The 26,525-nt window shown below is 54.6% G+C and overlaps 1 protein-coding gene across 7 annotated transcripts in view; it reads right to left on the bottom strand.

The window, feature by feature from the left end:
* Nucleotides 1-2,540: 2,540 nt before the first annotated feature.
* Eefsec (eukaryotic elongation factor, selenocysteine-tRNA specific) overlaps nucleotides 2,541-26,525 on the bottom strand; it is a 207,721-nt gene continuing 183,736 nt past the window's right edge. For all 7 annotated transcript variants that reach the window (XM_063237808.1, XM_063237806.1, XM_063237805.1 and 4 more), the window contains one exon: nucleotides 2,541-3,031. In XM_063237808.1, coding sequence (XP_063093878.1) covers nucleotides 2,999-3,031 — 33 coding nt within the window. In that variant the 3' untranslated portion in view covers nucleotides 2,541-2,998. The remainder of the gene's footprint in view (nucleotides 3,032-26,525) is intronic.

Raw genomic sequence — 26,525 nt, 5'->3', positions numbered from 1 at the left:
AGCTTACCTAGCCAGATGCTCCAGGCACTGGCGTGCTCCTCTCGCATGGAGTGATGACCCCATCTCCTGTCCCCCAGGTCTTGGAGAAGATGCCCCAATCGGAGTGCCACTCCTTGCACAGGACTATCCTATGGTGACACCCAGAACGTGGGCACCTGCCCTGCTGAGGATACAGACTTGGGGACATCTGCACAGGGAAGCACACAGACAACAGAAGCTGCCCCTTTCCCTGCCCAGCTGGCCACAGGGCTCCGTCATGTTATCTGTGGAAACTATATTAATCCCGAAGGCCGTTCCCATCAGTCTCGATTCCAGTGACATTTCCAGATAAGCCTTATCTCCCTACAGAGCATTAGCCCCAGGCTGGTCCTCGCCTGCCAATCACAGTAGCCCCAGCCCACTCCATGACTCCATTTGGGGTAGACAGGGGAGGGGTGGGGGGGGCTGCCTGCATCCCAAGCAGTGTCACGAGGATGTCCCAAGGTGCTGGGTCAAGGGGTGGCTCCTGGGATCTTGGGTTCCAATCCCATTCCTACCTGAGGTATTGAGGCGCAGCCCCCAAGGTCCTACCTGAGGGTGGACGGACACATCCTGGTGAGTCCGTGTGGATGGTGGCTGCCAGGGAGCATGGATCAAGTGTCACCTGAGGTGTGGGAGCTGGGAGGGGACACATGTGGCCATATGGTGATCCCAGCTGAAACGGGCTGCCATTCACACTATCCCTCTGCTGTGACCCACCTGTGAAAGCTATGCACCCTGCCTGAGCCCATAGTGGGTGCTCCAGTTACTGCTAATGCAAGTGTGATAGAGGCCTCTCCTGGGACAGACCCTGTGCACTCCCAGGCACAGTGAGAGGCCGGTCTTGCTGTCTACTCGCAGGCCTAGGGCCTTGGTGGGGGTCACACAGGCCGTCCTTGTACACTTCTCCATGTGCTTCTCTAGAGCCTGCCCTGCTCCTGGAGCTTCAGGTGAGAGTGGGGTAGAGTGGCGTCATCTCACAGAAGCCGGAGAGGCTGCCCTGCCCCTCACGGGCTGAGTCCTCCCGTTGCAGAGGGGCAGTGGCCGCTGGCCTGCTCCAAGCTGCAGGGAATAGCCTGGCCAGCTCTGTGCCTGGCCTAGGTAAGTCCCTGCCCTAGAACCCTGTGGAGCAGCTGCTGCCCTCTTCTCCATTTCACAGCAGGAACGCTGAGGCACAGGTCTCAGGGACTTGCCCAGGGTCACACATTTCATGTAGTACAGGACTTACAGCCAGACCCAGGTGACTTGGTCCCAGTTTGTTGGGGCCCCGAGAAGGGATGGCAGGGAAGGGCTGGCCTCGAGGCTCTAGGTCAGGGAGAAGGCGCCCTGCTCAGCTCCTTGCTGGGAGCCCAGGTGCTGGGCTCAGCCTAGTTCATCTCACTGGAGGAAGCAGGTCTCCGTCTGTCCCCACCAGACTGCTGTCCCTTGGAGTGGCCCAGCAGCTGACAGGTGCGAGCAGAGGGGCCTCGTGGGACAGGCTGACTTAGCCCCTCATGGCACTGAAGCAGCACTGCCTTTCCAGGAGGCTGACCCACTGGGCCAGGTGGGGCTGAGTCAGAGGGGCACGGAGCCTGGCATACAGCCTGTGTACTTGTGTGGTGGTAGGGGAGTCCCAGGCGGAGACCCAGCTGGGCCCATTTGAGGGGGCCAACCATGCTGGTACTGGCTGGCTGCAGCAGCAGCAGGCACAGTGGTGGTGTGCACAGGACACACCCTGCTCCTCTGGGCTCACTCCAGCTGGCAGAAGTGGGGCATGTCAGGCCCCTAGTGGGCAGGGAGAGGAGCCTGGTACCTGTGGCCTGGCCACCCCGTCTCCTAGTGCCTAGCTGCTACCTGGGTCCTGGCCAAGGCTCACGCCAGGTGGCTGTGCTGGCTGCTCCTGCTGGCCTCCCTGCAGCACGAGGGGCTTCGGTATACTTAATTAGGCGCTGCTTGCCTGGCTGCTCGGCCACTGTGCATGGGGACACCATGTTCCATGCTCCTTTTTGCTTTGCCTTCAGCTCTGGGGCTTAAGAGCACCAAGTCATTTGATCACAACCTGCCCTAGTTAATATTTTTAATACCATTTTTGCAAATTAAAACATAATGCACCGATTACTGGGATAAAAGGGAGGCCTCCATGTCTGTCTGGAGGCCAAATAAAGGAACGTGCGAGCATCTGTTCGCCCCACAGTGTCCTGAAAGCTTTGATTTCCCTCAGCCAAGTTGTTCTATCTCATCACTTCTCTGAAATTGCTAAGAAGTGGGTACTGGGCAGGCTGTAGAGGACACAAGCAGGACACATTCAGAGACATGTGGTGCCTCAACTCAAGGGCAAGGGCCTAGGGACCTCTAGGGACAGAATGGAGACGCCCCCAAGCCTGCTGCTCCCCCCAAAGTAGCTCAGGCTACAAGAACACCCCTAGTCAGCGCCCTCATAGCCCGCCCCCCCCCCCCACCAAGGCCCAGGAGACACCATAGCCCCTGGGCTCCTTGAAGCAGACCCGGGTCCTGGGACACAGACACACAGAGATCAGCAGAAGGCTGGTGCCATGTGACATTTATTTTCAGCCACCAAGGGCCATTCACTTGGGCAGAGCTGAGGCTGGCCACTGGGCTCTCTGGCTAGGCCCTTTCCCAGCCGGTCTTGGCTGTGATGCCTGGAGGGCCCTCTTGGCACTGTCCCTACCACCCTGGGTTTGTCACTATGGCTGAGCAGGAAGTCCGAGTGGCAGTGGAGTAGATACCCTACTGTTGCAGGACTGTGTGGAGTCACTGAGGGGAGGCTGAGGCACATCTAGCTGGGTACCAGGCACTGCAGCCCAAGCAGGTCATGGGGTCCCTCAAGGGGACTGCACCATGCGCTTGTGGGTGTCAAAGACATAGCGCTTGAACGACAGGCTGAGCCCCACGTGCTGAGCGGGTTCGGGGCGCTCAGTGCCCTCCTCCTGCTTGGCCACTTCCCCATGGCCTGCCCGGCCCCGCTTCTTGACAGCCGTCATCAGGATCTTCTTGGACTCAGGACTGAGGCCACCTGCAAGGGACAGAGGAGACCCTATCATTCTGCCACACACCCACCTGCCTCCTTCATGGGCATCTTACTGGCCCAGTTCTGCCTCCCACCCTGCCTCAGGAACACCCCAGCCTTCTGGCCAGAGCCAGGAGGAGCCCAGTGTCTCTTTAGACAGGAGGTCCAACTGGAGGCCTGGACCACACACTGCCACCTCAATCCTGCACCTGGCTCCTCCTCCAGATCCTGATCACCCAGCTTGTGGCACCACGTGACTCCCACCGCCTGTGCCACACTGGGCCTGCTCCCTCAGACCCAGCATCCAAGGCTGAGAGACCTCTTATGGAGATGCCCTCTCCACCTTTCTGCATGCTGGGAAGGAGGTCCACTCCAGGCTGAACATGGTCAGAGTCCATGCCCTCTGGTTTCAGGCTGGGTTAGCAAGTCAGAGAGTGGGAGGAAAGGGCAGCAAGCATTTACCCCAGTTCCCCGGGCTCTGGTGGGTGCTGGCCCCTCCCACCTCATGTCTGCATCCTGTGGATGTCCTGCCTTGTGCCCACTTCATGCTTCTGTCCTGGCTGTTCCTAGCTAGGCTCCTGAGAGCCTCTCACACATGTCTGGGGCTTGATTTTATTGAAGGTCCATATTCATGGTGTACACCATGATGTATGAATAGCCATACACACTGTAGTGATCAGATCAAGGTAATTAACAGTCCTGCCATTTTACACACTTATTTTCTAGGTGAGAATGTTTAAAACCTACTGTTTGTAACCTTATGTCTGTTTCATACTTTGTCATTCACAATAGCCACCATGATGCTCACAGCCCGCCTGATCTTAATCCCCTTGTCTAGCAGAATCTTTGTCCCCTGTGGCCAACACCTTCCATGTGCCCACCCACCCCAGGCTCTGGACACTTTCCTGTCCCCTCTGCTTTGTGGGCTGGCATGACATGGCATCTGTCCTGTTCCTGGGCTGCTCCCTCAGACACAGCATCCAAGGCTGAGAGACCTCTAATTGTCCCTGGAGATGCTCTGCTCTGTGCGCTATCCGCAGGGGCATCTCTGAGGCTGCAGGATAGGGTGCTGTGTGCCTCATGCCAGCCCCACAGCCTGCCGAGTGAGCAGGCCAGGCACCATGCAATGGTACAAGTCTGGAACACCCATGGGAGTGGTGGTGAACACTCCAGGGATGGGCTTCTGATGAGGATTTGGAATGGGGGGTCTATAGCTGCAGCCATTTAGAAAAGTGGCAAGGAGCCAGCAGGCGGGAATGAAGGGCTGGTTTCTCTCCAGCAGGAGAAGCAAGGTTGTTGGTCCCTTCAGACCCTAGCTCCCTGGAAGTCTGGACAGGCGACTGTTGTTAACTATGGCAGGTATCTGCGCCTGTGAATCAGAGCCCTGGCCCTCCTTCTGCAAACAGAGAAGGTAGCTGGCACCAGACCCTGACCAATGGCATGGGTGGCCCGTCTTCCCCTGGTGCCAGGAGGTCTGAAGGCCAAGAAGACACGGGGCTCCCCGGTGTCTGCAGCGACTGGGGAGACAGGCAGGTTCCAATCTTGGCCCATCTTGCCCTGACCATGCTGGGCAAGTTGCACAATGTGGCTTGAACACTGAGTAGAGCAAGCCAGAAAATCTATCTGGTTCTGGCGAGGATGGGGCCAGTGAATTGCCCCACTGTGCCACTCAGTTCCTCTGCTCCATGCAGCATGGCCAGGAAGCAGCTTCTGCAGGCCCCACCAGCAGGGGACTGGCCACCATGGTTGGAGTTTGTTGAAGTGTCATCAGGAGCTGCTTTGCTTCCTGGGTAACTTTTTCCCTCAGTCAGGTAGCAAGTGGAGGGAAGTGCCCAGCAGGGAGTCTCCAAGCTGCCTGGACCTCTCCCCTGGGGACCTTCTGGGTGCACTGCAGGAGGGGACACATGGTGTGGAACCCTGCCTGGCCTGGCTCCCATGGCATTTACCAGTCTGAGAAAGGCAGACAGTAAACAGCCGGTGAGATGGTCAGATAGTGTACTGGGCTCGGGACTGGCCCCACTTGTCCCAGGTAGGGCGGTGGCTTTGAAGGAAGAATGCTCAACCCAAGGTCAGATGACAGTGATTGCTGTGGTGATTGAGGTAAAGGGTACCCAAGTGCCAGGCCAGCGAGGCGCCTGTGTGCCAGGCTCTATCATAGCAGGTGCCTCGAGCTGAGTGCCTATACATCTGGTGCCCCCTCTGCCACCCCCTCTTCAGTCCTCATGGGTCCCCTTGCATTAAGGAATGGTGGCATTTCCTGTCCCCACAAGCTTCCTGCAAGAGTTACCCCAGAAGTCCCCATAGCTCATGCTTGTAACATCTCAAAATCATCTTGCAGAGGCCTCTCATACACCTTGTAGTTGTACCTCAATGCTCTGAAGGCCCTGACCCCAAACTATTTGTCCCTACAGTCCTGGCACTTTCTACCACACACTGCCATTGCCCCATTTTAATGTTTGTCATCCATCCCTGCTGCAATAAGACATCCTCACACATAGAGATCTCTCTGGTCACTTGCTGCTGACTCCATCACCAGAACAACCCATGGCTTGCCGGTCCTCAGAGGGCACTCTCAGTTGGGCTACAGGGAACCCAGAAAAAGGTGTCTCAGAAGAGCCTGTGCAACAGTCTCATGAAGGCCCCAATAGGAACTGAGAAACCTCTGCTGGGAATAAGCCTGATACACGGAGAAGCCCCACAGTACCCACAGCATGGAGGCTCTCAGTTATACAGCCAGAGTTCAGAGCCAGTGCAGAGGAGCTCAGAGCTCACTGGGCCATATGGCTGTGTGGGGGTAGCACTGGGTGAGCACTGGGTGACAGAGGTGGCTGGATCCCAATCCCTGCACCAACGACAGGTTTGTGGAATCACAGAGGGGCTCCACGACCAAGGGGAAACAAGATGAAACCAGATCCACTTGCTGTTAAGAGATGACATCTAAGAAGCATGAGAGCAGCACAAAGGAAGATGTATGTTGGGAATCCAAAAATGTAGCCATCGGGCTCCGTAAGAGCGCCTGCAGCTCTAGATACAGACAGAGGACTGGGAGGCTGTGTCTGGCTGCTGGGCTCAGGAGAGGGCTGCAAGCTCTATTTCCTCTTCCATTTTCCCAGACTCCTGCTGTGATCCAGTTACCATAGGAGCCGTTTCTGGAGAGGCCCTACAGCATGGCCCTGGTGCTTGCTCCATTGCCTTTCTGGGCCCCAGGCTAGAGCTGGCTGGGCCCATGGCACTGGGGGAGCAGGAGAGAAGGGGTCAAGCAGCAGAGGATCCAGCTTGGTCCCTATGGTCCAGCCAGGGTCTCAGAGCCACCACTGGACTTGAAGCATCTCTAGGTCAGTGGCCCTGAATCCACCATTCTATGGTCTGCCTGGGAGGACAGGGCTGACAGTGTAGGGCTGCAGGGTGCCAGAAGTCAATGGCTCTGGCTCTACAGCCATGTGTATTGTGAGAAGACACATGGCACGGACCCACGAACTGCTCACTCCTGCAGAGCACCCACCATCATGGGTGCCTCTGAGGCCACACTGGGCCCTGGCCTTCCTCCCAGTTCCCCAGCCATGCTGAACCCATAAACCTGGTCCACAGTGCTTTCCCAGCCTTTCTATCTTTGAATTCCAACCCCAGCACCTTGGAAGGGCTCCTTGTAGGCCCAGGCTACCACGGGCCTGTGGGTACCCAACTCACTGTGTTGGGGCAGGGAATACACGTGCTCCTGTCCCCCATGTGTGCAGAGAACCAGAGGTGCAGGGCAGCAGGGCAAAGGCCCGGAAGCACCTGTCCCACTTGAATGACCCTGGGACACCAGATGGCCTGAGTGGGACCCAGTCCCCATCTTAGGATCCTTGGAGTCCAGACCCCAGGATGCAAGGGATAGATGGTTGTGACTTTGGGACAACACTCTAGCCTGGCTTCCCTGAGGACACTATCTCAGGACCAGGAGGGCCCTTTCTCAGCAGCAGGCCAGCAGCCCCACACAAAGGCACAATGGGCCAAAGGCGGCCTGCACCCTGGCTCAGGCTGGGTAATCAGGGAAGAATGTGCGAGGCCAGCGCTGTGCAGCATTTCCCAAGCTCGACTGTGGTGCCACTGTGACATGTCCATCAAAGGCCTGCAAATTGCCTCCGGTCGCTGGCATGTCACTTTCATGTTGGGGCCAGGCTGGGAGAGGGGCCTTCTCACTGGGGGCGGCTGGCACTCCCAGTGGGAATGAACCCTGGCAGGCAGTTTGGGGTCACTGGCCCCTTGGTGGCCCCCTGGGGCTGGGGTCACTGCAGTCATTCAGCACTTCCTCTGCAGTCACAGCAACTTTGGAGGGGCTGCAGTATCAGGGTAGGAAAGAGGGGCGTGCAGGGCTGGGGCACTTTGGGAAGCCATAGTAGCAGGGGGATGGTGGCTCAGCAAGGACAGACCCAGTCCTCACCTCATGAGGGATGAGCCAGGAGGATAGGAGAGCAGGTGGCAGACAGGAGCCTGGCAAGCATGGCCCTCTGTGCCACGCAGGCAAGGGTTTGGGTGCCCATCTCAGGCATTGCCGTCTGCGTCCGTCTGCATCCGTGGCTCTTGCTTCTCCCTCCTTCCCTTCCCTGCTATGGATGGCGTATGTAAACAAAGATGCAATTTGCTTTAAAAAGATAAAGTGATTAAGTTTTTATCAGACCTGTCCTGCAACAAAAGGAATTAGGGGAAGGCTGCGTGGCGGCCTGCGGAGCGTGTTCTGGCTGAGGCTCTCGAGCGCACACTTGATGGTGCCTGAGCCTCTGTGATTGGGCAGGAGCTGAGGCAATGGGCGCTGCACCCCCATTTTGATGTCTTAATGTTGCCTAATTCCTCCTTTAATTTATATTAAGCTTCTTAGCCGCAATGATGAATTCTTCAAAAACAAAAAAGGGCCCTTTGCAGAAATTTTCCCCATGCCATGTAAATTGAAATTATAACACAGTCAAGGCTTTGGAGATTGGGGTATGCAGGGAGGAGACTGGTGCATTATGTGGAAGGAGTTTTTTTTTTTTTTTTTTTTTTTTTTTGGCATTAGCAAACTGTTCTGAACTAGGCAGGAAATGACTTGGTGTGGAGGATCTGACAGAGGCTGTTAGCAGAGGGAGGGAAGTCTGCTGTCCTGAGTGCTTGGCCCTGTGACAGTCCAACAGCGTTTTGGAGGGGCAGCTGGCGGGGAGCTGCCCCTCCTCATGAAGGTCAGCTCCAAGGCATGTGCTTGCTGCCCCAGAGCCTCACAGACTTCCCCAGCCCTACCCTGAGCCCCAGGAGGGACTCAAGTACCCTTCCTGCTGTTCCGCTCAGCTCAGCCTCTCCCAGTGGCAGATGTAACCCAAGGCTCTCAGGAGACCCTCATGACTTGCAGACCTCACCCTGGGCCCTGCCCAGTCTGGGCTTTTCCCGACTCTCTGCAATAAGGTTCCCAGAGCTAGGACTCTGCCTTGTACTGTGTCACACCCCATCACCTCCAGGTCAGGACAAGATGGTGGCCTCAGCCCACCTGCTTAGACTCTCTCTGTTTCCAGGGCAATGTCCCTTCCCACTGGCTTGTTGGGTTCCAAAGGCCTCCTTAGCCCAGGATCCTGGCAGGGCCTGGCAGGCCACAGAGGCCAGGCCCACAGAGGAGTAGGGAGCTGGAGTACCACACTCTGTCAAGCTGTCTCCTTAGGCAGTAAATGTGTTGCCCAGCCCTGGATGCCTCTGTGCTCCTGGGGCAAGAAGGCTAGGAAGGCACCTTTCCAGGGGCCATGCTTCCTGTGGGTTTCAGAGAGCACAGGCTCCTTGCTGGGTGATGGGGTGAGCACGTAGGGAACAGGATTTGGGGTGATGCCCAGAGTTCTTTGTGGTTGGTCCTCAAAGAGGCTGAGATCTGATGGCCTCTGGTTGTAGACCCCTGTGAGACTGTTGTGTCCCTGGGAACAGCTTAGGCAATGCAGGCTCTGCAGCCTGGCAGCAGGCACAAGGTCACCTCTGCCACCACCACAATGTCCCCCTCATGAGCATTCCTACAAAGCAGGGCCACTGGGGACAGTGTCTTAGCCTCCAGATGTCCTATGAGCTACCTGGCCCAGTCCTGCTTCTTGCTAGGACTCAGCAGTAGGGAAGATGACACCACCGACTCATGCAGGAGGGAAACAGCCCAGAAATGCAAATGGACTTGCTTAGCCCAGGCAGGAATGGCAGAGAAGGGGCTACGCTCTCTGCTACTCCTGCTGAGCTGGAGGAGGAAGAGCCATTCTCTGCTCTGACATCTAGGGACAGAGACTACACACGGGCTCTGACATGCAGGTACCCAGTGTAGATGGACACACACTGAGAAGCTTGGGGACAGTGACCAGGCCAGGGGACCCTTCGTGGGCTCAGTGCAGGCTGGGCAGCTGAGCAGCGCAGCTGGGCAGGGTGGATGGCCTGACCTCTTCCTGGGTCAGGAAGGATTGCAGGCACCTCCGGATGGATGTGGACAAGTGGGTGCTGCTGTCCTGCAATAGCTGTGATGAGTCCAGGATCATGTCCCCCTTAGCTGGGGGTGGCTTAAGCTCTGCCTCAGCTAGGTCTACTCCTACTCCTGACTAGCTAGGTGCTGGGTATGGGCGAGCCCAGTCATGGCTCCTGGGGACCACAACTGGAACCCTCTGCCTCAGGCAGAAGCGGGCTGTTAAGGAAAGGAGCATGGTACCCGGTTTGGGTGACTGTGGCTGCAGCGGACAGGAACTCAGAATCAGATCACAGCAGAGAGCAGTGAAGGCACTGGGGAGAAAGGGAGGGAGTCACAGACTGACAGACAGATGTGTAGGGGGAAGGAAGGGATGCTGGGTCTGGAAAACTTTTGGGGGAAGTGATATGTTCCCAGCAGAAGCAGGGGTTAGTCTGAGAGTGGCCCCAGCCATAGCTGGAGCCACCATTGCCACCCAGCTCCTGGAGCTGTGACCTGGAGGATAGGCCCTTTTGTAACAGGGCAAAGGCCTCACCCCTGGATGTGGTGATGATGTGGTGGAAAGTGTCTGTGGATGGGGGGCCAGAGACTGTGGGCAGTGGGGCCCCAGGATGCTCAGGGACTCCTGGCACGAGGTGCTACAGCAGACACACTGTTTCCCCTCCCTGTTCTGCACGTCCAGATCTCAAAGAGCGAGAGAGGGGCCGTGAGCTCCAGGGCTGCCTCTGCTCCTTGGCCTGCTTCTTCCACAGACTACAAAGACTGCAAAGGGAGGTGGCCCCTCAAGGATGGCTGCAGGGCTTTCCTGGTGCCCCCCTCCCCCAGCGCTGCCCCTCTACTCTGCCCCAATGCTCCCCCGCAAATGTGTACACTCTTTAACAGCAGTTAATCTTCAATTAAAATACCTAGAGCAGAAACTAAGATAACTGGTTTAAAAGGTAGAGCTTATTGACAATAAAAGTCTTCTTCATATTGCTTTTCTTTAAAAAAAATTCCACATATTAAAAATGTCATTTTTATGACTTGGGGGAAAAAAAAACCCATCCAGAATAATGAGGGTGAACAAAGGCTTGGGGAGCAATCATTTTCCAGGGCCCATGTGTGGCACCATGATTACTGCATCTGCCTGGCTTCTAGAGTGTGGGGAGAGGCGGCGGCAGTGACCAAGTGGCTGTCCTCCGGGCTGGCAGGAAGGGCAGGGTGGTGCAGCCTCCCGTCCTCTCTCTCCACTCCTATGACTGCACTCCTATGACTTTGACAGTCTGTCCACTGCCTGGGCCTGCACCCTGGCTGTGCAGTGCCCAGGCACACAGGCATGGCCCGCAGAGGCAGCCCTGGAGTGGGATGCAGGGGGCAGGCATGCCCTAGGGAGGCCCTCTGCCAATGATCCCTGCATCCCAGAGTGCAGTCAACCATAACCTCAGTTGTGGAGACAAAGTGAGTAAACACAGTGTAAGAGAGGTCGGCTGGTGCCTTATAACCCAAATCCCCAAGGGGCGGCACCCCTCCTCCCAGGTTCCCTTGTCTCTGCGACCCAGCCCAGGCCACCTGCCCCTTGCTGGTGCCACCTTACAGCCACTACTCCCTCCTGCCATGCAGCTCTTCACAGGGGTCTCAGGTGGACCAGGCACTGTGCTCTCTGGAGCTCACCCACCTGTGACCTGGGCACAACCTCTGCTGTCCACAGCTGGCTTAAGCTCTTGCTGCCCATGACCCTGACATCAGTAACAGTGGCTGTGGTTCCCCGAAGGGCAGTGAGAGTATCTGGGGCTCTGAGCTCAGGAAAATGATAGGGTTCATGGCACCAGTGAGATGCAGCTAGGAAGAATGGCCAGCACTCAACCTTAACATGCCATGTGTTACAAGACGGGCAAGGCATGCTTTGCCGTCTATGGTTAATGCCACCTTTGGCCTCAGGCCATCACACAACCAAAACACCTCAGGCAACTCCCACTGCCACATGTCTGAGCTGGGCAGAGTGAGGCCAGGCTGGTGCCACCCCTCCCTCTCTTGAGGTAGGTGCCACGCTCCTGTCAGGGTGCGGCCGTGAAATCACTGTGTCGAATGGAAACCAAAACCCTCCCGATTTTCTCATAACCAGACCATGTTTATAAATTGGGGCTTCCTGCCACCAACTGCCAACCCCACCCTGTGGTGTGGGGTTAGGGACAGTGGGGGCTGCTGCCAAGAGCCCCAGGAATACCCTTCCCAGGGCTCAGCCAGAACTCTGGGCTCCAGGTCTGGACTTTGACTTGCCATTGATTGCTGTGTGGCTTGAATGGCCACAGGTGTTCACTGAGCTGAGCCCTCATTTGGCAAGTCGGGAGCCCTGTGTGTCCGGTGGCTGAGGGGTATTGGGGGATTGGGCAAGTGGTCTGTGGAGATTAGAAGACTCTTGTGTCCTCACTGTAGCTGCCAGTGTGGGGGACAAGAGCTGCTCTCCATCCTCCTCTACCAGAATGTGAGGTCCCAGGGAGTGCTGGCCTCTCTGCTTGGGACCCCAGCCCACAGTGCTTCCTGAAGGCCTTGCTCCAGCCTCTGTCCCCACAGCTCCAGGGCCAGGAACTTCCTTCCCTCAGCTTGCCCACTGACTCACCCTCCAGGCCCGTGGGCACGACCAGCAGTTCCCACAGGCCCTCAATCCCTGCCCAGAAACAGGTGGGCACCTGGGTGGCCAGAGAAGGCCCTAGGTAGGGTGCAGAAGGATGCAAGGAGACTTCCTGGGGACAGAGGCCTCACAGGCAGTGTCTTCCTCAGGAGGCAGGTGGGGCCCAGTCAGCCCCTCCTGGAGACAGAGCAAGAGGCACATGTGTCAGCTCACAGGACACTGAACCCTGAAGACCACCCAGGGGTGACTTTAGTGATTTCACCCAGGCTAGGCCTCTGCTGACTACATCTGTAAGGAGAAGCCCACAGGCAGGCAGACAGGGGCCAGGGAGGGGTCCGGGCAGTCTGCAGAGGTGACTTGGCCAGCAGATCAGGGTGGAGGGTGGCCTCTTGCAGGTGGTTTAGGCTGAGTGGGGTGGTGTTGAGGGGCTCAGGTCAGGGTGAGCCAGGGTCTGGTGGTGGATGGACCCCACAGCCCTTCCCTGGCCTTCCTCTCCCTTATCAGCTATGTGACCTCCCACCTTCACCTTACGCACAGTGCTAGCCAGTCCTGGGGTCCCAATGGGCTGAACTCAACTGTAGCCACAGCCCCGGTGCCCACTGGCTGTCATGCCTGGCTTTTGCAGCTGAGACCTGAAGCCCATCCCTCTGGATGTTGCCTGGGTTCCCTGCAGTCCTTCTCAGCTCTGTCTGCCTGAATCTCCTGGTGAGCTTTTACCCTGGGCTAGGACTCTGGCAGGGCAGGGCACAAGGGGGACCTTCAGTGCCAGGGGCAAAGACAGTGTGGCACACACATTTATTCAGTAAATGCTGCTGCTGGGCTCTTGTCTGCATGGGGCTCACAGGAACATGCCCCAGGGTCATGGGTGGGCACAGCCACAGTCATGGCCACTGGAAGTGCCCAAGTACATCCTCTGCAGAGCCACACGAGCCCGTGGGCAGGTATCATGACTCCTTCCACCCTAGTGTGCCCATCAAGTTTCTCAAGGACCTTAGGTCTCCAGCTTTCATCTCAGTGTCACTGTTTAGCCAGATCCCTGCTGCCACCTCCACCTTCTCTAAGGATGTCTGACTTGCCTACTCAGCTTGGCAAACACGACATGCTTCCCTGGCCTACTCAGGCTCCTTGTTGCAGAGACAGTGCCTGCCAAGACAAGCACAAGGTGAAGAGTATTCTTGTAGCCGAGGACCACTGAGCACCAACTGGAAAATGCTGCTCACCATCCCCATGGGCTCCCATGCTCAGTGGTAGGTCCCCTCATTCACACCTGTTCTTGAGCTCATCTGCTTGCCAGGGCTGTCCTGCCTCAGCCTCCTGTGCTCCCTCTGCAGGGACATGGCTTACAAGTTACAAGGTGATGTGTGCCTGGCTGAGCTATAAAGCACCCTGTACCTCTACAGCCCCAACATATGCTTTAAATATTGTGACTGTCACCGGTGAACAATGTGGCCTGCACCCTCGGGCAGTGCTTGGCCCCTTCCAACCCTGCTCTCCAGCTGGGCTGCTCCCCTGCACTGCCTGCCAGAAAGATGCAGACTTGTCATAACTGTGATGGCCCTGGGATAGTAGCTGTGCAGTGCCCAGGGGGACCCAGACTGACTGTCACACCCTGGGGTGGCCAGGGAGATTCCTGGAGCAGGGCCAGGGGAACCTGATAGGGTGCCCTGGTCCTCTGAGGTATGAGTCCCTGGATTGCAGGAAGTAATTGCAGGGACAGCCTTGCTCCTCTCTACATCAAGCTGCTGGGTGCTGGGGCTCAGAGCAGTCCAGGGGTCCAGGAGACCTGGGACCCTGTTGTGCCATGGCTGCATTGCGCAGCTGACCTTGGCTAGGCCTGGGTCCTTCTGGCCTCCAGTTATTTCCTTTGTGACATGGGGGCAGCACCACCTCCTCAGACTATGAGGAAGACTTAGCTCAGAAGGCCCAGGGTATGTGGAATGCAGGTGCTGGGGACAAGGTTAGGGACAGAGAGTGTCCCTCACCACCTGGTCTTGGACTTGTCCCCTCAGCCACAGCTTTGTTTGTGGAAGGTCCTGTACCTATTCTACCTACCCAGCCACTGGTGCTCCTGCTGTGTGTATGTGCATACAGACAAAACACAGGGTAGGCATAGGATCAGAGCACGAATGTCCCAGGATGGTCTGGGGCCCACACTCCAGCAATGTTCCTGTTTGGGCTGGACCTGAGCCTCGTCTGCCTCCTGGCTCTGAGGGTCAGTGTCACAGCTGTCCTCCAGGAGCAGCATCCTAACCCCAGCCTCTCTCTGCACTTCCCACTCTGAGGCATTTGTCCTCCTGGGACCCCCAAATTATCTTTCCACCCACCTCTCAGTGCACCCCATGGCCTGTTTATGACGAGAGACTTCCAGGCCATGTCCTCACCTCCCTCTGAGACGAAGCTTAGTGCCACCTCTTGGCAAGGCCTCCTCCTATAGCGGGTCAGGAGGCTGCCTTTCTCTATTCCCTGGCTGCCTGCCCAAGGGCCACCGTTCACCAAAGGATGGGGTCTGGCCCTAGGGCACTTCTGACACTGGTAAATTACTACTGACCTTAAACACTAGACATCTGACAGACCCTTCTGAATCTCCAGTTGGTCTGAATGTCCAGAGGCCCAGTGCCCACAGTCCCCTGCCTCAGGTGCCCTTCCATGGCACACACTATGCTAAAGGCTACTAAAGACTCTCGTGACATCCAAAGCATGAGTCCTAGGAGTGTTACCCATCTTTCCTGAAGGCACCAGAGCCAGTGTCTCTGGCCCAGGGCCAGCACCAGGTCACAATGGGGTGGGCACCCTTGAGGTGCTGGCTGCCTGCCAGGCATGGGCTTGCCCCAGGCCAAGTGTCAGTTTGGTTCCTGCTCAGTAGCCCAGCTCAAAGGGGGAGTGGCTCTTGTTCTTGTCTCCAGGGAGTCAGCTGTAACCACCATGGGCTTGGGTGCTACATCAGGCCATGGGACCTGAACACACTTGGCTTGGATCAGCCATGTGGCTTCACCCCAGACATGGTGTGGCTTGGTCTCCCCATCTGAAAATGGGGACAGCAGGAGCCCCTACTTTACAGGGTGGGTTTGGAAGACCAAAGTTTGCTGCTATCACAGAAGCACTTCCAACAATGTCTGTATGACTTGGAGTCTGGACTAGGTCAGCTCTTTGCCACTGTGCCAAAGCCACTACTGCCCATGTGGTCTGCAGGTCAGATGCTGCATGGGTGTGAGGGCCCTGGCCCTGGTCCTGAGTGGGTGCAGTGGTGGGAACATCATGTCTGCAAGGTGACAGACTCAGAACCAGTAAGTGGCCACAGCGGAAGCATCTGATGGCCATGAGGGCTAGGAAGGAGAGCAACAGGTGGCAGAGGTAGGCCCAGAGGCTGTGTGGCAAATGAGGCTCAAGGATAAGGGTCCAGAAGGAGCATGGGACAGGCCGTTCTGGGACCTCTGGGGCCAGCAAAGGCATGGGCTCTCTTCGGGGACACAGTAGACTGCCCCAAGGCAGCCCCATGACTGAAGTCTTTCTCAGATACTACACTGGATCATAGTTCCTTCCAGAACAAGGACAAGGATGGGGCAGTGAGGAACGTGGTGGCAGAAGTGGAGAAGCTGTGTCCTCTCTGCTCCCTTTTTTCAGGCTTGTCTGGCACTAACTGCGACCGCGTAGGGAGAGGGCAAGAGTTGAGAGTGGCAGGAATTTACGAGCTCAGAGTGCAGGCTGCCTTGGGCGGCTGGGGCGGGGGCTCCTTCAGCCAAAACAATATTTAATTTTTTTAAAGGCAGCTACAAAGCCAGGATTAAGCTTAGGGCCCTAAAACAAGCTCATAAAATCGAAAAATATTTATCTGGAAGGGTGGCAAGTCCAATAAAAGTTTTATGAATGTTTTACAACTGCCCTGTCAGGAAGCTGGCCTCTCACTCACCTCCCTCCCGTCATAGCCCCAGTGCACACAAGTGCACAAAGGCGTGTACACACAGGTGGACACACTGCAGACACACAAGGGCCCTGGGTGGAACTGGCCCTCTGTCTCCTGGCTGCTCCTGGGGAGACTGCAGAAATGATTTTGTACCCCTGTACCTCTGCTTCACACACTCCCTTCCTTAGTCCACATCTGGCTCTGGCCCTGGCTCCGACTCCAGGCAGCACAAGGCCAAGTCACATGGCGGCCAGCACCTCATTTCCCAGCAGAGCTACCCCCAGGTTCAGGGCTCTCTCTACTTCCTCTCCACTGCATCCCACTTCCTGTCCCACTGTGCCCCATTTAATCTGCACTGCATCCCACTTCCTCCCTCACTGTGCCCCATTTCCTCTTCACCGCATCCCACTTCCTCTCTCACTGTACCCCATTTCTTGTCTCACTGCATCCCACTTCTCCCATGGCACTCTACTGCCTTGCTCACTGCTTCCCTGTCACTGCCTTGGCCGCTGTACCCTACAGCTCATCCATTACAGTCTTCCCACTCCCTCTGGCCCAAATTCTCCCCAATGTTCTGCCCTCCTCCTCCAACCCTTGACCCTAGGCACAGGCATCCTTCTCTTTCATCTTGGCCCAGAATGCACTCCTTGTCCCCATGTGTGTCCTGAATCATAGCCAGGCCTGGTTGGACATTGCTTTTCTTCAGCTCTGCTTCTTTTCCCTGGAGCTCATCTGTGGGGAGACTCTGACTGGCACATGGTGAACCCCAGAGCCTGCGGACATGGAAGGTTCCTTGGAGGATGTGAGTTTTGGGGCCTTGTGTGGTTTAGTCTGGCCTTGAACCACGCTCACTCTCACCTCAGGAAAACTCATCCTACTGCTTGGGGAACGCCCAGTTTCCAACTCCCTAGCTAGATCATTCCCTTCAAGTAGTCATCACTGTTTCTTTCCCCTCACAATAAAGGTGACCACTCAGGAGGAAGGTGCCAACCACAAATGAGATATTCAGCAGGTGTCCAGATCTTTCGCTCATTCCATGTCCCCTTCCTAAAAATACTGGGACAGACCTCAAGGCCATGAAGTGACCACCTTGGGGCTCTCAGCAAACAGGGACTTAGCACCTCAGGCCACCTGGCTCCACCTTCAGCAAAAAACCAGAGAAAGCCAACAGGGACCTGGGTTCCAAGCAAACCTGCAAGCCTCCTTTCTCCCCCAGTGAGGTGCACAGGAGCCCCATTCCCTCTACCCAGAGAAGGCCAGAAGAATTCCTATAGAGGCCTGGGACTTGGGACTTAGTACAGACCTCTGAAAAATCAGGCCAAGGACTGCATGTGGGGAGAAACCAGATCACGCATCAAACTGGCAAGGCATAGTAGATCAGATAATGCAAATGTCACCTGGGTTGGGAGATCAGGATGGATGGCACCACCACCCACAGCCTCCATCCCACAGGTGCACACATCCCAAGTGCACTCATCCCAGGTACACATATCCCATCCCAGGAGCACACAGCTCTGCTTTTGGGACCTAGCCAGGAGGATTCATGCCTGCCTCTCTGCACAGTAACAGGTAGCAATGACCTGAGTGTCCTTGGATAGGTACCAGGTATATGAGCTGGTCCATTTAGCAAATGTGATAACCAGGATGGCAAGTTTCACAAAGAAAACAGCAAGCATTCTCTGACAACACCCAGTTCATTGTACAGCCATGCATGTGAAAATTTCACAGACACAAAAAGCACACAAGAGTTGAGAATTTCTAATCCAAAAGTCCAAAATCCGAAAGTGCTCTAAAAACCTAAAATACAGAGGACTTGGGGACATTTCAGCTTTGGGGTTTTCGCATAAGGGTGCCCAGCTGGTAAAATCTATGCAAATATTCCAAAATTTAAGAACCTCTAAAACTAAACATGCCTGGTCCCAAGCATTTTGGGTAAGGGATGTTCTGCACATGGATGAGGAAGAAAAAATATAATGGGATGAAGCCACAGGAAGAGGACAGTGAGTTACCTCCAGGGACAATGCTGAGCGGGCCTGGCTGCTTCTGTATTTCATTGATGGAGAAGGTGAGGGAGGCTATGAGAGCAGCATGAAGCCTAAGCTGAGTTCCTATTTGGCTGATCTTGCTGGTTATATGTTGTCTGTGCTCCTCTGTGTGGCACTGATTTGTTCAGTTAAAAATAAATTTTAATCTGGGCATGGTGGTATATATCTGTAATCTCAGGACTCTGGGAAACTGAGGCAGGAGGGTCAAAAGTTTAAGCCCAGTCTGGGCAACTTAGTGACTTGGCAAGAACTTGTCTCAAAATATAAAATAAAAAAAGGAGCTGAGGATGGAGCATAGGGCCAAGGCCCTGGATTCAATACCCAGTGCTGCCTAAAAAAAACAACAAATATTTTAAACAATCACACAGATATATGCATTGGCCTCTATTTCTTGTGTCAGCCTCAGACAGGTGTCATGGAGCAGGCACCCAGCCCTCACAGTTGTGCATCTGCATCAGGCCCTGTTCTCCTTCACTTGTATTCCCACCTGCTTGCACAGCACATGCCTGTTCCAGAAGCTACCAGCTAGTTGGCCTGGGGCACAGAGTGACCGAGTACTTATCAAGCAGCTACCCTACAGTGGGACAGAGTGAGGAACACATCCACCAACACGCAGAGAGGTCATGGGGCCTGGGAAACCACCTCTATGTCAAAGCGCCAAGATAGAGAGGCACTTGGGGACAGCAGTTGGGTCAGTGTACCTGGGGTCGTGAGGTCCCACAGGAAGCACCATGATACTCCCTTGCTTCTTCCACTCCCTGCTGTCTTCTGAACAGGTCTTAGAGCAGGCCTCTGCCGCAGCTGGGGCGGAGGCCCCTCTTCAGCCTCTTCCAGGGGCCCAGAGTCACGATGGCCACCCAGGGAAGCCCCTGGCCCTGGGCCCGCCCTGCAGAGTTGACAGGGGACCCAGCCCAGGGTGAGCTGGCCGGCAGATGGTTCCTGTCCACAGCGCTGTGTTTATGTTAATTGCAGATATTTTTAACGTATTGTGTTACTCCATCCATCTTTGTGAACGGTCCATCTTGTAAAATTCTTTTAATTATGTTATTTTTCCTTGCCTATCTTCATCATCTACAATTATTTATAATGTCACTGTCTTTGTTTCAAATGCTGGGTATAAACATTGTTGTAGCAGTTCTTCGATGGGGTTCATATAGTTTTTACAATTGCTTTGAAATGCTTCAATGGCCAAGGGGGAGGAGGCTGGCTGCGCGCGTGGGGAAGAGACCCCAAAGTGCTCTCTGCTCTTGGTTCCAGCCACTCCTCCGCAGCTCGGACGGTGCACACCCGGTGGGGGTGGCAGTCCTGGCCGGCTGCTGGATTAGGTTTCAGAGCTGCTGTCCCCATAGACCTGGGGCATGATCCACAAAGGGCACTGGCAGGGTAAGACGCCGGGGAGAAAGACGGATGGTTTGTTTTCATTTTTATAGGGATTTTCTGAAACCTCAACTTTCACCCCTCACCCTTCTCCAGCTCTTTTCTCCTGAGCAGACTGTTGGCCAGGTTTCCTATGAAAGCAGTGGAGGCCGCAGGGACAGTGCAGTGGAATGCCCACCTGCCTGCCTGAGCTTGGGGTGCACCCATGTCATGCCTCACAAAGCCAGTGTTGGTCCTCCCAAGGAGGCCAGAATGGACAGGCTGTCGAGACCAGGCCAGCAGCCCAGTAGGGCAGGTACAGAGGATACTTGGACCCTTTGGCCTACACAGCTTCCTCTGTGGGTAGTAGCCCAGGCCATACCACCTCTAGCCAGCACTGCCACTGTCTGAAGATACCCCAAACCCTGCCCTCCTCTGCCAAACACTCACAGTAGCTCCCTAGACCCTAGGTCTGAGCTGGGGCCCAGGTTCTACAGGGTCCCTGCCCTCAGGGACAGCTCCTCCTCTAAAGATCTGAGAGGCACCTCCACCCCCTCAGGGTGTGCTCCTTACTGCAGGTCACAGACAGCCCTGGGGCTGGGCTCTTGGCTCTGGGTTCAGAACATAGTCAGGGGCCCCAGGACCAGAGATGCCATGGAGGATGAAGGAGCAGCTCGGCAGCAGTGCCTTGAACTTGTGTAGGGCTCTGGGTGAATTAGTAACTGTGGTGAATCAGCTGTGGTGAATTAGTAACTGTGGTGAATCAGCTGTGGTGAATTAGTAACTGGTAGGAAACTTGTTAATACCAGCTGAACTGAATCAGTGTAGTGCCAAGCATGGATGGCACAGTTGAGGATTGCTGCCAAGATCAAAAGAACTAGAGAGGAAGAAATGGTGGTGTTGATTCTCCTGTTGTCATTGGTTCTCCGGTAGGAGCTTGTTGAGCTTCTTTCCTGACATGATCTAGGCTGTTCTCAACATCAGAGGAACTCAGGGCCTTGTTGCTGAGAATGGCTACAGTTCACTTTGAGGGAGCTCTGGTCTCTACTACTTCCTGCCTCTGGAGAGGAAGATGGTGTATTGTTCAATTTCCTTGTCACACGGGCTTCCTGATACGAACTTGGCTGTCTCATCATTGGAGGAGCGTGGGACCTCACTGTCACTAAGGATGGCTATGGTACTTTTCAGGGGAGCATTGGTCTTTGTTTTGAGTGTCACTTCTTAGCTCCAGTGCAGTACCCTCAGTCTGCTGGCACGGAGCCTTCATCTCACTGGTATAGACATTTCAGCTTCTACCACAGACCTTTGGGCATTCCCAGCACAGATCCATGAAACAGACTTGCATGAGATATTGTCATGGGCTCTAGGCCTCCAGTTTGACTCCCAGAGGGCACTGTCATGGGCTCTAGGTCTTCAGCTGGACTCACGCAGGATGTTGCCATGGTATCCAGGCCCTCAGCTGGATTCTTTGGGTCTTAATGTGAGGACAAATTTCCTGCATTCTGTCTTTTGTATTTGACTCTTTGAGTGACCATTATAAAAATAAAACTATAAATTATGTGTCCCACATTGTCTTGTTCTCCTTGCAAACCCTGACTACAATACTAGCTTACACCACAGAGATTTGCAGACGAGAAAGAGGAGGCTGTCCAGCTCAAGGACCCCTGCCCCGCGTGGAGCATCCTAACAGACAGGCTCAGAGAGGCCGACCCTCTCCGAGCCTCTCTAAAGCAAAGTGGACAGGGTGCCATGGCTAACTTCACCAGTTACCACAGAAATGCAAAGGAAAAGTCAAGATGCCATTGTGGAATTAGGAGGGCAAAAGGCACAAGGAGCCCAAGACAGGAGACAGTGGAAGGACAGACCCTCTACCCAGGAGACAAAGCATATGAGGGGATAGTTCACTAGGGCTCTCAGAACCTTCTAAAACAGCTGCTGTATTTTCTTTGTAAAACTTATAGGACTTCAACCTCTGAGAATCCATTTTAAGAAAATACCCTACATATTAAAATACAGACCAAGATGTCCTTAAAGATGCTATTTACAGGGAGACGGTAGAGGCATCTGAATTTGCTGGGAACTGTACTGAACACTACTAGTGCATTTGTATTTTCCTGCACAGTCAGACCTGGGGCCTCTGCCTGGGACCAATTATAGAGATGAGACTGAAGCTTGGAGAGGTCCATTCTCACTCCATGTTTCAGTCCTGGCCAGTGACAGTGCTAGGATTTGGGCTAAAGCTACCACAATGTGGCTCAATCTCCCCAAAAGACAACAGAATAAAGCAGTAAAAGAATAAACACATTGAATAGTAGTGCTAATTGGAGAGAGCTGCACACACAATTTTATACCAGCCTGTGTTGTCAATCACAAAGAGCAGCCTTTGCAGGAAAAAGACAAGAGACCTACATTGAAATACCAATGATGGGACTATGGGAGCCTTCTTTTCAATCTCCTCCACAGGAACAGCTCCTTGAAAGACCATTACTCTTATTTGAAGGTTACAAAACAAAAATAATTTACGATTTTTTCAAGCTACCTAATACATCTGGTTTGCAGGGGGCTGGGCCTGACCCTTCTGTGGGAGGTCATGCCATGCAGGGACAGGAAGAGGCCAGCGACACTCTGGGGTCAGAAGCCTTCTTTCCTAGGGACAGGGCGATCAGCCCTCTCGGTGAGGGTTCCCCAAGGTCCTGGGTACAGCACAGCAGCCCATACCTCCCAGGCTGTGGTAAGAACTTATGCCTGTCTGAGGCTACTAAGCCCAGGTTTGCCACTGGCAAACACTTGGCTCTTCACTGCCTGGCCAGGAGTCACCTTTGTGCATTGTGGCAGGGCTGCTGAGAGTTCATGACACACGTGCACCACCAAGAAGAGTCACTGGGAGTAGGATGCGCTACAAGAGCTGACGGAACAAGGTCCCTCAAACTGTGCATACAGGAGCCACAGCTATTGGCCTGCAGTTGCTGCAAGAGGACTTGGCCTAGAGACTGTGGAGGGAGAATGTCTCTGCCCCAGGCTGGCAGAAGAAAGGAAGTATGAGGATGGCATGGCACAGGTACGATACTGTAGGTGGATGTGGAGTATGTCCTTCCCCACCTACCATCTGTTCCAGGCATGGTCCTTGGTTCAGGGAACTAACAGGGACTTAGGGGAGGAGGAAGTGAGGTCACTGACAGCATGGCTACCCAGAAGTGACCAGGCCTCCACTACTGAGTACAGCCACCATAATGTGCCATGATGCCACAGGCCAGGAGGCAACAGGGCCAAGTACCATAGGCTGAAAGGCTGAGTCAAAATAAACCTCTCCTCCTTATAAACTGGTTATCCCAGGTGTTTTACAAGTGATGGAAAGCTGGCTCACACATGGCTTTCCTGCCACTTCTACCCAGTGCTTGGGGCAGCCCCTGGGATCCCTTGGGGAACAGAGTTCCAGAGCAGAAGTACCCAGCCCAGATTATCCCATGGTCCTGAGTGCCCAGCCATAGGGCTGGTGTGGAGATGAGTATGGGCCTAGCATGTGTGTGGAAGGAACATCCATGGCTCTCCTGGGAGGTTCCTAGAGGAGGCCCAGTACTGGGATCTTGGGATACTGGGATATAAACCTGGTGGGTTACAGCACATGGGTCAACTAAGGCATGTTCTGACACTTGACAAGTAATTGGCCCATTTTTCAGTCCTATTTGGCCTCAGGGGGTGACACTATAGCAAGAGGCACAGTGGAGATCCAGGGGGGTCTGCTTACTACGCTGCAGCCATGAGCATGTGCCTGGGACTTGCTGGTGCCATGGATGCCACCTTGGAAGTATGTGCTGACCAGACAGATCCCTAACTCCTGAGCCCCAATATCCCTGATGGCCCGGGATGACAGCCTGGGCAGGGGACAGGACAACGTCAGGCCTACCAAAGGTGAGAGGGATGTGGAGGCTTTGCAAACACTTCTTCCTTTAGCCAGCAGGGCTGCTCCCTTTCTATACACAGGGAAACTGAGGCCCTGAGCATTTCTCTAACAGACTCAGCCTGGGGACCAGGGGGACCTGGATTCAAATCACAGCTCTGGGCTGTTCCTCGGCTTTGCTGTACTGTCACTTCCTCCTTATAAAGTGGGAAATTCATCATTCTAACTATGGTTAATAGTTAATGTGGTCAATATTAAATGACATCATTCTATGGGAAATGGTTTAAAATACATGGCACGTGCTGATAACTATGTACACATTTGTACCATATTTTTGTAAAAAATTCTAATTCTGAGCATGGAATTGAAGAAACAAACATTGAAGAAACTCAGAGACCATGGTCACACTTTTGTTGCTTCCCTTTGCATGATCCCATAGTCATTCCAAGAACTGACTGGCACCCACCTTGAAAGTCCCCCAACTCTCCCCAATGCCCACACTGGTGCACACTGAAGGGGTGTGCGTGAGAGTGACAGTGTGCACCAATGGGACACACCCTCACATTCAAAGTCAGTGGAAAGCTCCAGGGTGACTCTGGGCTCTGCCACAGTAGCAAGAGAAAAATCTGTAGGTGCCTAAGCAGAGGCAGTCAGGAGGTAACTGCGGTCCCTTTGCAGGTGATGCACTTCCCTCATGGAAGTGAGGGATGTCCAGAGAGCAGTCAGAGTCCCGAGGAAGAAAGCAGGTAATGTGTGGAACGCAGGGTAGTCTCTGTCACTGAGCTATGAAGATGAATGACGGCACTGGTCGTGGCCTGAGCAGATCTGCACCCCGGATGCTGCCCATGGGCAGCCAGCCAAGAAAGAGGGCACTTGGAGGGTTAACTCCTGGCTGGAGCTCTCCTGCCACACCTGTAGCCTGTGGAAATGGAACTAAAGTCCCTGGGAGGTTGGGGTGAGGAGACTGGGTGACTGTTTCCAGCATTTCACACTCTCTCTCTAATGCAGCCACGTGGTTTCTATGAGTGAGAAGTGGGTTAGGAGATGCACGAAACACTGGGTCTTTCTGATTTCCACCTAAAGGTGGGAGATGGGGTGAGGCATCTTGCCAGGAAGCTGGGCCCTGTACAGCCTGTGTTGAGGGGAAGGTTGTACATGGGTCAGGACTCCTTGGATGGGGGCCCATCCTCTCTGTGTTTCTGGGCCCTTCCCACTGGCCAGAGCCTCCCCAGATGGTCTGAGGTGTGGTCTATTCAGGATGCCCCTACTTTACTCTGTACCCCAACAGGCACTGAGCTGCTCTTCTACATCTCTGTCCCCTCTCCACACATCCCACATCCCACATCCCAGCCTCAAGACCCTCAGTCTTGTCCTCACCACCAGCTGTAGGAAGCTTTCTGATGTCACTCTATACACGCCAACCTTCAGGGGCCTCCATTAACCCCTTGGACCTAGGGTTCTTGACAGGAAGAATTTGCACTCCAGGGGACATGTGGTCACATCAAGAGAGGGCTTCCGTTGTCACATCTAGGGGTGGGGTGTTACTGGGAACTTTCGAGAAGAGGCCAGAGGCACTCACAGGTGGCCTATGGTGCCAAGAGCCAAGACACAGAAGCATCATATGCCTGGGGAGGGACTCTGTAGAAGCATAGGTCAGATGCCAGTACCAGAGATCGTCTCCTCCCCTCCCAGTCCTGCCAGGACCCTACTGGAACTGAAGTGAACTGCCAGAGGCTTCTGGCCTTTGCCCTGTGTGATACCTCAGGAGACCCAAGTGGGAGGTGCTGTGGCTGTAAACCCTGCTCCCACACCAGCCCTTGAATATGCCAAGTTAATGCGCTCCTACACACAAAGTACTGAGGAGAGGTCCCAGTCATCATGATACAGGACACATTAGTTTCTATTATCATTTCCCTGCCCAACCTCTGGGCCCTAACATGTTCTGCTCCCTCTGTCCTGAAGGCTTGTCCTCTCTTTTGCTACCTGGAGAAACTGCCTCACCCTCAAGAGAGCCCAAGCTTGGCTACCTCGGTGAGCACCCACACCTAGGAAGCAGTCGTGTTGTCCTCTCAGTCCCCATGTCCCCTTCCCCATTGGGTGTCCAGGGTGCTTGCTACCTTCTAAGTCCTCTCGGTCCCCATGTCCCCTTCCCCATTGGGTGTCCAGGGTGCTTGCTACCTTCTAAGTCCTCTCTACCATCTGTGCTTGGATCTGTTGTCAGTCACACTGGGGAAGAGAGAAGGGAGAGGCCTAGGGGAAGTAGTCAATCCCCACTTCCCCATCCCAGCTTAGTCCCTTGGGGAATAGGGAGGTAGGGTGTTCCAGGATCAGGCCCCAGGGGGCCAGTCCACCTCATTGCCAACAGTTCCTGACTTCCAAAGGGACCACAAAAATATCCTACATGGGATGTAGCCACTGAGCTCCCACCATACAGTTGTACACAGGCCATCTTTATGCTCAGCAAAACTCCTTCAACAGCCAAACTGAGCACCACTGTGTATATCCCTGCAGGCTATGCTAAGAAGGACACTGGATCTCCTTGGGTGATCTCCCAGAGAAGCCCAGTTGTGACAAAGCATCAGGTGGGCAGACCCGAGGAGTGCAGCCTAGCTCCTTTTCAAAACAGCCATGTTGGGGCTAGCAGTGTGTCTTGGGTAGGGGCCTTGGCTAGCATGCCAGAGACTTGGGTTTCACCTCCTGCACTGCCAAACCAAACCAGACCAGACCAGACCAGACCAAACCAAATGTTGGTGTCAGGAATCAAAGCAGACCTCACAACCCATAGTGGTGCCCTTCCCTGAGCCTGCATCCAGAAACATCTGAGAAGTTACTGGGATATCTTAAGTCACACAGCAAAAATGTTAAATATCTCAAATGACAAATGTATTTCAACCCTACAGGAGGATGCCCTATTCCTAGGGACACAGGATGAAGATCACAGGCATGGCACTGACAAGACAGCAGGAATTCAAAGGGCTTATTGTGCACACTGGGAAAGTGACCATGACAGCCTGATACAAGCTGTCTGGCTCTGTGGGGAAGCGGTCTGAGGGCTGCACTTTGATTTCCCTCCTCCTCAGAGTCATTCACAGCACAGGGAGGGTGACCCTCAACAGAATATATCTGATGAGGACACTAGCTCAGGAAGGCTCACGTTCTGGCAGGGACTGCAGCTCCTGCCTGCTGATTCTTGCTTGGTGATGTGGCCTGGAGCAAAAGGTGCCAAGTGTGCATGAGCACCAACCCTGCCAATGTCTTTCAG

The sequence above is a fragment of the Cavia porcellus genome, unplaced genomic scaffold (genome assembly GCF_034190915.1).
Source record: "Cavia porcellus strain 051 isolate PalLab524CR breed Dunkin Hartley unplaced genomic scaffold, mCavPor4.1 scaffold_27, whole genome shotgun sequence".
Classification (NCBI taxonomy): Eukaryota; Metazoa; Chordata; class Mammalia; order Rodentia; family Caviidae; genus Cavia; species Cavia porcellus.
The sequence above is the reverse complement of the archived record's forward strand: the minus strand, read 5'-3'. Positions and strand labels throughout refer to the sequence as shown.